Source organism: Gossypium arboreum, chromosome 10 (assembly GCF_025698485.1).
Source record: "Gossypium arboreum isolate Shixiya-1 chromosome 10, ASM2569848v2, whole genome shotgun sequence".
NCBI classification, from domain to species: Eukaryota; Viridiplantae; Streptophyta; class Magnoliopsida; order Malvales; family Malvaceae; genus Gossypium; species Gossypium arboreum.
This window is the reverse complement of record NC_069079.1, coordinates 55,227,261-55,238,649: the sequence shown is the minus strand read 5'-3', so window position 1 is coordinate 55,238,649 and position 11,389 is coordinate 55,227,261. Positions and strand designations below refer to the sequence as shown.

General features: G+C 33.2%; 1 protein-coding gene across 2 annotated transcripts; it reads right to left on the bottom strand.

The window, feature by feature from the left end:
* Window positions 1–374: 374 nt before the first annotated feature.
* On the bottom strand, window positions 375–6,874 carry LOC108489678 (dihydroxy-acid dehydratase, chloroplastic-like). Of its 2 annotated transcripts, XM_017794372.2 has the most exons (14): window positions 5,911–6,874; window positions 5,377–5,448; window positions 4,672–4,719; window positions 3,461–3,615; window positions 3,188–3,382; window positions 2,993–3,104; window positions 2,763–2,832; window positions 2,598–2,656; window positions 2,366–2,489; window positions 2,167–2,237; window positions 1,717–1,818; window positions 1,354–1,434; window positions 925–1,083; window positions 375–836 (listed from the first exon to the last, which is right to left on the bottom strand). In XM_017794372.2, the coding sequence occupies exons 1-14, from the start codon at window positions 6,430–6,432 to the stop codon at window positions 786–788; spliced, it is 1,821 nt and encodes a 606-aa protein (XP_017649861.1). In that variant the 5' UTR covers window positions 6,433–6,874; the 3' UTR covers window positions 375–785. The 2 variants fall into 2 exon arrangements, with proteins under 2 accessions (XP_017649861.1, XP_017649863.1); XM_017794374.2 differs by lacking the exon at window positions 3,188–3,382.
* Between the last annotated feature and the right edge of the window lie 4,515 nt (window positions 6,875–11,389).

Sequence of the window (11,389 nt, the reverse complement as noted above, 5' to 3'; positions counted from 1 at the left end):
CTCTAAACTTAAACTAAAACTAGAATAAATGTAAAAGAACTCACAAATAGTAAAAACTTTGAACGTAAGACCTCCAACCATGATATTATGTTATTATTTACTTTTTGTATTTTAGTAAACAAATTTAACTTGATAAAACCGAAATTCAAAAATAATTTAGTTCAGTGTAATCCATCCCATGAAAATCCAATCCAACCAGTCATTAAAAATAACTAAAACTAGGGTTTGTTAAATATTTAACCTAAAAGTAATATTTTTTAAATTGAACCAATGGTTGAACCAATTAGACTATTGATTCCTTGATGCGATTAGTTCAACCGATTAGATTAAAAGTCATTAAAAATTCAAAAAATAAACAATCCGATTCAACCAGCTTTTTACCCAATTCAATCAATTCTTACCGGTTCTCCAGTCAATTGATTCAAAGCCTTGGTACACTGGCTGATTCCTGATTCAACTGGCTAGTCCAGTCCGGTCAGTTCAAATAACATTGTCTAAAAGTGAAAATGGGTAAAACCCCAACTTAACTCCCTCACAAGATCTACACACAGGCAACATCATCAGAAATCGTAAACGTCGCATGAGATAAAAAAATAACAAAGGCCTATATCAAACATCCAACTCAGAAAGTTTAAACCAATTAACATTAAACCTAAAAATTTGTAGCAAGAAGTTTAAACCAGGCCTGAGCTGCAAAAAGACCTCGTGCATCACAATGGAGTGAGCACGGATTCAAGCCTATTTTCACTCTATAATCTTTCCCAGTTTATCATTTTGGCTATTGCTTATTCGTCTGTAACACATCCCATGGAAGCCGATTGCACATTCTTGATGTACTGAAAATGAAAAAAAGATATGTTCATACACAATCAGAGATGAGACACCTATTACTAACATAGGCAAAATGCAGATCATCAGCCTCACCTTATGCAAAGTTCCTCTGTTAGCCTTGTAAGGAGGTGGAGTCCATGTCTTTCTTCGCTCATTTAGTTCATCATCCATCAGCTGAACATTAATGGTCCTCTTCTGAACATCAATGCTGATGACGTCCCCATTCTGGATTAGACCAATGGGGCCACCCTCCTTTAAAAACAATGCCGATATTAATCATCATATTTCATTATCACACTTTACCCATTTCACTAGTTTGTTGCCTATGAATAAGGTGAGCTTCATATTCCACAATTTTATTCATTAATTTCATAATTTTAAACTATTTCGGAGCTTCGATATTGTTATGCTAAGACAGAAAGAAACACGAGAAGGATCACAAGGACTAAAAATGCACGATGTTAATCTTTCATTAGTGTGCCAAAATTATCATGTAAATCTGTGCATGAGAAATTACTGCACCTGTGCTTCAGGGCAAACATGGCCTACAACGAATCCATGTGAACCTCCGGAAAATCTACCATCAGTGAGCAATGCAACATCCTGCAGTATTTACTTTCAACATTCAAATCAAATAGCACTTTAAAGGGAACAATATTTACGTCAGCAATTAGAAAGATGTAATTCAAGTTGAAAAGACACTAAAAAGAGGCAAGTCTCGGGACTGCTCAAACAACAAGGCTTATGCTTCCATTAACCATAGAATTGGGATTTTGAATCTTTTTGTCCCTTTTCGGTGAAAAGTGTATAGAATAGCATGTTTATAGATCTTTAACAAAAAATATGACATTGGTGGCAAATCACTTCGACTTAATACCACAATACCTTTCCGAGACCTGCTCCCATTATTGCACTAGTTGGTGTCAACATTTCAGGCATGCCTGGGCCCCCCTTGGGTCCCTCCCCTCTAATGACTACTACTTTTCCCTGGAAATTTACGAGCAGAAACAACAATAAATGTTTAGCAAATGCAAATGCATATATAAGGAATGCAAAAATGAAACTCACATTCTTGACTAAAATGTACTCAACAAGGTTTATCCTAGAGAATATCATAAGAAACAATTTGGAAAAAATTATAGATATCAAATCAAACAGATAACACAGAACAAACTCTCAGCATTCAGCAACTAGAATGAAGCAGCTACTATTTATCTGAAACAAAATTCAAGTAATACAATTTCTCACGGTCCATTGTTAACGAAAAACACAGGGCCACCACTTTACTAAGCACTTATAGAATTAAAAGCATCCTACGATGCTAGACACATGTACCTTAAAACTCATAGGATTCTCTGAGATAGCTGCTAGCATAGCTTCCTCTCCTTCAAAGACAAGTGCAGGACCTACAGAACAATTTTTACAATCATTGTTATGAAGACAATATATTTTTAATTATTAAAAAATCTCACATAACATAATAATGAACATAAAGCACAAAACTTCAAAATAGAAGAAAGGGTAAAAGAGACACCAGAGAAATATAGTCCTTCTTTTCCTGTAATTTTTGCTACAGAACCCTCTGGTGCAAGATTCCCTCTTAATATTTGGATGTGCCCCGTTTTCTTGATAGGATTTGACACCGGTTTTAGGATATCCTTGAAAGCAAATTTGAGACTGATCAGACTAGCTGTATTTCATGGCATCTAAAAATTTCAATAGGGAACAAATTATTTTTGGGGAGTAAGAAAGACATCAGCACCAACCTGCCCCTCGGGTAAACAAGGATAACTTTTTGCGTTTTCTGCCAATGTCCTCCCAGTCACTAGAGAGCAAAAAACACCAAATATTAAGAATATAGAAAAATAAAGCTCTAAAATTATCGTAAATGAATAAATGCTAATGGAAGTATGGAACCCAAACTGACATACCAGTCATGCAATCCCCATCTAGATACCCAAACTCCAAAAGATAACGAATAACAGCAGGTGTTCCTCCAATCTATCAAAACATGATTTTTTTTTTTTATCCCTCATTATTTGAAAAGATAGGATATACAACATATATAGAGGAAGCTATTAATGTCATCGCTCATCAGCTATACAGGAAAAACACTACTTGAAGGAATTGAATGACAGCAAATAACTTTCAGTTAATTTACCTTATGCACATCTTCCATGACATATTTCCCGCTGGGCTTCAGATCAGCCAGAAATGGAACTTCATCACTAACCTTCTGAAAATCATCAAGAGTCAATTCAAGACCAACAGACCTGGCATGAATGTTTCCAGGAGTTATCTCCACAAGTTTCTGATAATTTGATATATCCAAGGGATGTTTGGCACATTTTCTCACCTAGCTATAGCAATTAAATGCAATACGGCATTGGTTGACCCACCTAGGGCCATGACAATAACCATTGCATTATGTAAAGATTTGCGGGTGATAATGTCTCGGGGTTTTAAATCCATTTTCAACAATTCAAGCAAATACTTTCCAGCCAAACGACATTCATCCAATTTCAATGGGTCTTCAGCAGGTATTGAAGAGCTTTTCAGGAACGAGAAGAAAAAGTTTAAGAGAAAAGGCAGAAATACCAAAATCTCAATCCAGAGAGCATATTTCTACCTGTAAGGAAGAGACATTCCCATAGCTTCAATTGCTGAAGCCATTGTATTTGCAGTATACATTCCCCCACAGGCCCCAGCTCCAGGGCATGAGTTACGGACAACATTCATTCTCTGCTCGTCACTTATTGATCCACTAACATACTCTCCATAACACTATGAGGCCAATCAGAAAAAAAATAAAAAACAGTTACAAGATTACCGAATTTGTCAAAATTTGTTTTTATTTTCTGATAAATTCACGTCATAGAAGTTAATCTTCACATATTACCATATGGTAGACTATCTAATAAAATTGCTAGATCTTGGCAAACTTCAAAACAGTCTGTCAGTCCTTATTCTAATCCTCAAAGGGCATATAAATGGGAAAAAGATAATGAAAATCAAAAGCAAACTTTGTCACTCAAAGGTGAATACTACTTCAGTTCAGGTAGGGGTTGAAAACTGAATCCAAAAGAAATGTACCAAGAAATAGCCCCCAAAGTTTGTGTGCCAACACCAGACACAGATCAATTGAACTAACAATCTATTCCACCTAAATATTCAGTCAATCCTTCACTTCTCAAGAAGATTCTAGGAAGACAGCAAATAGGAAAATATCACATTGCTCATAAGTCAACCAGGAAAAGTAAACTTCTCCCTTTTTAGATAGAATGCTCCCCTTTTAGATAGAATGAGTATAAATTCCAAAAGCTTGCAAAGGAAGAGATTAATGCAAAAGACAAACTCCAAAGAGCATCAGCTATTATAAAATGAAATACAAAAAAGGTTGGCAGTTAAATTTGTCTGTCACACACAACCTTGAGGTTCTTGATCATAAGCATACACAGAAGATCATAGGTTAATCTTATGATTGTAAACTTTCATATTTTATTCCTCACAGAAATAGCCCATATACTTGCCAAAAATGATCATAGTTGAGGGAAATTTTATAGTATATTTTTATCTAAGTGTAATGTTCTTAACAAAAGATTGTAGTGTCAGCATAATATGTCAAGTTCCTTGCTCTACTTTCAGAAATTTTCTTGTATTTGTCACACAAACTTTTATTGTCCTAAAAACAAAGAATTAACAGACACCAAGCGTCTGAAAAAGGTAAATTCTTGAGCATAGGAATAACAAAACCAAAGAAAAAATTCAGCTAAGATGAAGATATAATAAGAAGCAATCAACTGTCATAACAAAATTCATATAGCATATCACTGTGCATACCTGGAAGGCAGATATTATATCATATGTATTGCCTTGAAAATGACCAGGCTGCAAAAGAACAAGTACAATACATAAATAAAGGCCTTTTGAAAATTGACGAACTATAACTATTTAAATTTGCAGCAATGTTACCTGAACTTCAATGAAATACATTATAGTATATTAAATGGCTATATGATGTATAATGAACAATGGAAGGGAGAAGCAGAGTAACAGATTGCAATAAACCTCATTTCTGACATGCAATCGTACAAGGACATAATATATTTCAGGTCAGAACTTAGAACATTTGATGCCTCAAATTCTTTCAAAAATATTCAGACATGATTTTCGGCATAACATATTTGCCAGCATATCGTGTTATTCCAGGCCCAGTCAATTTAGCCATTTGTTCTTTGCTGGATGCATTGATAAGAAATGTAATGAACACGTAATGTTTATGGGAAAGTTACAAAAGAATACAGCATTTATGACTCATAAGAATGAGTGCTTTCCACTTTGAAACCAATCCTTATAGCCTTGTTGTATATGATAGGTTCTGAATGTTAGATTTTTTTAAAACAGTGGCAGTGATTTTCTGAATAAAACTTACAACAGTGTTCTAAGAGCAAAACTAATAAAATATCAAGACTAAATGAGCCATTTGCAATGAAAGGAGAGTAGCCCATTGATGACACTTGCACTAGACAAAGCAAAGAAGAAAACCTTGATAGTTCCACCATAAACCATAAGACTTGGCCGATTGAGCCTCCCCATTGCAATAAGTGTACCTGGCATCTAAAGAACTAGCTAGCATTAGACTAATAGAAGGCACAATTGAGAAAGCAAACCTATATCAGACCATAGTTTATGATTGTTGAACTTTAATGAACCACAACTGCATTAACACATAAACTACTTCTATAGCTCTACCAAAGTCCAAACAATCAGAGCCCATGGGAAAATGTCTAAAAATTAAATTAATTTGATCACTTCAAATCAATTTTATTTTTTCAATCAAACCAGATAAAGAACACTCTTGAGTTAAATGCAGTTTACATCCTTTTCTTTCCTCTTCTCTTTCTCACAATTAAAAGCGATGAGCATATAACTAAATCACATTTATCTTTTTGTTTTTTTTTTCCTTTCACAGTAAGGCAAGTTCATATATAGCGTCAAAATCAGGAAAAATAAAACACAAAATGCTTACAAAAGTATTAAAAAGAAAAGAAGAAGCAAAGTTAGAAACAAAGAGCTTACATTTTTATCACAACCGGGAATAGAGATATTGCCATCATACCACTGAGCACCCATAACCGTTTCAATACTATCAGCAATCAAATCCCTTGACTGCAAACTGAAGCTCATTCCCCTCGTCCCCATCGAAATCGCATCGCTTACTCCGACCGTATTGAATCTAAACCCAACCATCCCAGCGTCCTCAACACCCCGTTTCACCTCGTCCGACAGCTTCAACAAATGCATGTTGCACGGGTTCCCCTCGTACCACACCGACGAAATTCCCACTTGGGGTTTCGACATGTCGTCTTCTGATAATCCTACCCCGTATAGCATCGCCTGGGACCCGCCTTGTGACTTCGGTTCCGTTACTCTTGAGCTATATTTGTTGAGTTTTACTGTGGGTGGAGAGGGAGGGTCGGGTGTTACGGCTGCTTGGGATTGTGCCGTTATGAAAAGACATCGGCGGCGGTTTGGAGGAGGGGTGAGTGGTTTATTCGTGGGGATTACAGTGGCGCGTAAGGTTAGAATAGTGGCTTGCATGGCGGCGGGGGATGGGTTTAAGGTAGGGGATCAAAAAAAGCTGACTACACTTTACTTAGTTGCTTGTAAGGAATGACTGCTAGACACACGTACCATGCACTGATACACATGCTTATTTAAGGTTACAGGATAAGAACAAATCTTCGTGTGGGTCCCAAAAAGATGAGTTTAGATTCAGGTATAAAGCACGGTGGCGCGTGGTACAGAGTATAGGGACTAACCGGCGGAGGGAGCGGAAATAAGGGTGGCTTTAGAGAGGGGTGAGAGGGCAATGCTTTTATTTTATTTATTGCATAAAATAGTTTATGGGTAAATGGAAGACGAAGAGGAGAGCCGGTCAAAACTGTGGTTGGTAATGTGCGCGCGTGTGTGTCGTTTTTCTGTTGTTATCTTCTGAAAGATAGCCACAAAATAAGGTAAGCGGATAATGATTCTATATTAATTTTTATCTATACCAGTCTTATGCCAGTTTTTCTTTAATAAATATTTATTTATAAATATATCATACTGGGACATAAGTTCTGTGTGAGGAAGCTACATTTTCGGTCAACTGATAATAATGGGACCACTAATAATGAATCATATTCCCCTTAAATTGAACCAACCGTTTCAAGTGTTGATTTGGGTATTCACCGTATTGTTTTTAAATTGCAGCCTATTTTGAATCATTTGAATCGTGGTTGTTTTTATTTTAAAATTATTGGCATTGATTGCTGACCTTGTTATGCTTTCTCGCATCGCATTTAGTGCATCACATTTAGTGTAGGTAAGGCGTACTTACGCAACGTTCTCTGATTCATTGAGATTTCTTTTCGGTCATTCACTTGTCGTTTTCGTAAATCTTTAAATAATGAATTTTCTTAAAGTAAATTAATTACAATAAGTAGATTGGTGTTCATGAGTTAACGATTGCGCTTAATGATTTGCTTCGAATCTGGGTATAGTTTGTTTGGAGTACTGGAGCTTCGGGTCATAACGACCTGGAAAATAATAAAAAAATAAACAAAAATTAAATATTGTATCTATAAGTTTTAATGTTTTTACTTATCTTATTAATTGTAAAAAAATATTTTCAATATTTATTGTTGAAATCTCTCCGGCAATGGTGCCAAAAACTTAACCGTCTATCATTTATAGTTAAATATAACACCAAAAAATATATAAGAATTTAGGACAGCAATGTCTGCAAGTGCACAGGTCAAAATTGTAATATAGTTTAGTTACAACGAAAGACTTGGAAGTGTTCTGATGATTGTTCGTACCCAAGGGAAGATGGCATAAATTATGAAAACTTTTTTACAATAATAAGTCTAAGTAGTAGTAACTAATTCCTATATTACAACAAACCATAAAATAGATTAATGAGATAAAAATAAATAACTAAAATAATTAAATATGAAAAATAAACAAATGAATTAAATCAATGAATCAGTCAGGAAGATTAACTCGCTTTAAGGTTTGTAATTACCTTTAGATTAGGGTTTTAGGGTGAATTAGCTATTGATTAACCAATTATTACTTCCCGAAGTCTAACTAGTTAATCGATTGGTTGATACTCTCTTATCTCCTGACCTTATTTTCTCAACTAGAATAAACAACAATTACTCGGTTTGACTTATCTCTCGACCTCTTCTAACTTGTGATAACTTCCTATGGTTGCCAAGCCTAGTGGTTTAAGAACACGTAATCTATACCAACTAATCCTCTCAGGAAACCCTAAATCTTCCGTTAATCACATCCCCATCCACTCGTTAATCTCCCTTAAGGGATTAGCCATTCATGTTATTCATAATCTCAATCTCAATTGAATAAATCAAGTGAAGAACACGATTGAATTGAAAGAGAAACGAGATTAGAATAATCGTGGATTGATATCGAATGGAGAACAGAGTAACAAATCGATTGATTGGAATAATGAAATATGTCGAGTGCAAATAGAAGAAATAAACTGAAATAGTTTAATAAAATAAATAAACTCTTAGATCGAAACTGATTCCAAAAGGAAAAACAAATAGTTAAGAAAAGCCGAAAGAAAATTAATTTAATCCTACTCCTAAACTACTAGGGTTTTTAGTGCTTCTAAGATGACTTAGTTACATCAAACTCCTAATGTCTTATTTATAAAAGTGTTGGCAGTCCAAATTAGGTCTTTGACACATCCTAGGTCTTTGTATAAAGTCGATTGTACGGATGAAAATAGCCTCAACATACTTGGGCAGCAAGTCAACCTTTGTCGCGCCATGCAAGGGTTATGGTGTGACACGATGTGTTCCATGCCAACTTTGGTTCGTTTTATGCTTTGACATCCCGGGAAGCTTGTGCATCACTCGTCCCTTGCTTCCACATCAATTAGGCCTATAAATCTTCATCCTACACACTCAATTACACATATTAGCACTACATAAGGCCTATGCCGGACTAGTGGGTCACAACACTCAAAATGTGTTAAAAAACACTTCTTTTACTAATATTTAATTTTAAGTTCTAAATACCAGAAACGTAATATAAAAGACTAAAGTGGCTATAAAACAAGCCCCTTAAATGCGTAAATGACCCGAATTAATTACTACATTTGACAGCAGGTCAATGTATAACTCAATTAAAGGGCACTTACATCAAAAGTGACAACACAAAACATATTTCCCCAAAATTATTTTTCACTCATGATCTTGAGAAGAAATGTGACATAAAAATTCAACAAATTCGTACTAGAGATAATTTGACAAATTTTTTACCAAGGCATTACCAACCACAATGTTTGAATGACTAGCATACAAGATTGGATACTGACAATTTAAAGATTTAATATGATGTTGCCATTAGGGGAGGCTAAAACATATTGTACTCTTTTCCTTTAACTAAGGTTTTGTCACACTAGGATTTCCTAGTAAAGGTTTTTAACGAGGTAGTTATTATAAAAGATTGTGCACTCATTTTCCTTCATTAGATTTTTATCACACGTGTATTTTTTCCTAATAAGGTTTTAACAATGCACATTTTTGTTGATAGATATCTAAAAGGGAGTGTTGTAAATCCATTGATAAATGGATGTCTATACAAGTCTTGACTCTCCCAAAGATTTATTCTCTCGCAACCCCTAAAGAATTTATAGGGTGCCATAATATCTTTTTATTTATGCTTTTAACCTTTGGTGATTAACATCCTATAAATAAAGGGCATGTATAAACTTATTGTCTTCCAAGTAGAAAATTGAATTATCCTTTCATTTTTGTTCACTCTTCTCATATATTCTTACAATAATTTTCTTAGTTTCATAATAATATATAAATATTCATATAAAATAAATTTTGCAATAATTCATGAATTGTTATCCAAGTTTAGGAATTAATTTAAGATTAAATCAAATTAATTTAAAAAAATTACTATAAAAATACAATAAAAATATAAATACATGTTTGAGCAATTATAACATAGAATCAAATTTAAATGCTCAAATACCTAGCCTCTAACTTAACCAACCATTCCTTAAATCAAACTAAACTTAGATAAAAATCATTAAAAATTTTGATCACTTTTAAATTCAAATATATTTTATTCAAATAACTTAGGCAAACAAAAACAATTACTTTTTTTATTCAAATATGTTCCTACAAATACCTTTAAGTTAGTACCGAATAGAAATTTGTTTTGAAGGAATCAACATTAAATTATATATTTTATAATAATAAAAATACAATTTTATTATTTTAAGAAAATTAAAGTATAAATTTATCATTGTCAATTTAAATTTTTATTAACTATAAAAGAATTAAATATATATATTTTTTATTTTAGGAGAATAAGAACCCTGCAAGCCTCCTCGCTCAGCCATAGCCATTGCTTTAAGCCTGATGGTTGTCACATCATCTCAGATTATCAACATTGCTTATGAAAGGCCAACTTATACTGCGAATTTGGCGCTTTTCAAACTTAAAATTTAGGTTGAAAGCTGGTTGTGAGTCAATCTATCCTTATCTATTTATATCATTTATTGCTACAATATTAAATATTATACATGAAGAAACTTTGGAAAGAAGATTTGGATTAATTTAATTAGCACTGTCACAAATTTTTATAAGTTACAAGTGGCATAATGTTTTGTTAGTATAATTAGAGTTACAGCTTAACCGGATCTTTTTATATAATATTATGAGTAAAAAGTAAAATAATTTAAATTCATCAAATCAAGATAATTTAATGGGATTTATCATCAAACATTTTTGCAATATATGCTGTTTGTTATTCTGATCACTTTAATATTGTTAGATGCAATTACATATTTGAATTTTAAAAATAATATTATCAAAAAGTAATTATAAACTTTAAACATGAATCATAAAACGAACATACAATATGTTAAAAATTCTAGTTATATCGAATGTATTTTTTTAAAAAAATCTAAATAAAAATTAAAGAGAGGGAAGTCGAAATAGAATTAAATTAAAATGGAATAAGGAATTGAAGTTGAAATTGTTTGTAACAGTTTAAAAAGAGAAATATGGGTAACCCGATTCTTAATTAATTGTAATTCTAAGGTTAAGTTAAAAAGCTGTAGTTGGAAATCGTTTTAAATTAAAATTATATTAAGTTGTTGGGTTTATGATTCGAATTAATTTTGCTGATTTCATTATACAAATAATAATGTAAACGTGATATCTACCTACCACAAAAAAAAAAAAAAAACTAGACAGAGACAGACACTTGTTGTATGTCATTGATGCCTCCCCTGGAACGAAGTTTTCTTCCACTCGCTAAGCTACTGATCTCTAAGCACTTTTTCACTCTCTTCTCCTAAATTGAATGATTTAGGTGTTTATCTTCTTTCAAACCTTTTTTTTTTCTTTAGCGTCATTTTTATTTTTTGGGGTTTTGAAACATTTGGCTTTTATTTGTTTTATTTCTTATTTTTTTGTAATTTATTCAACTACTAAAGAAGTGACCATTTTACTCAACCTTA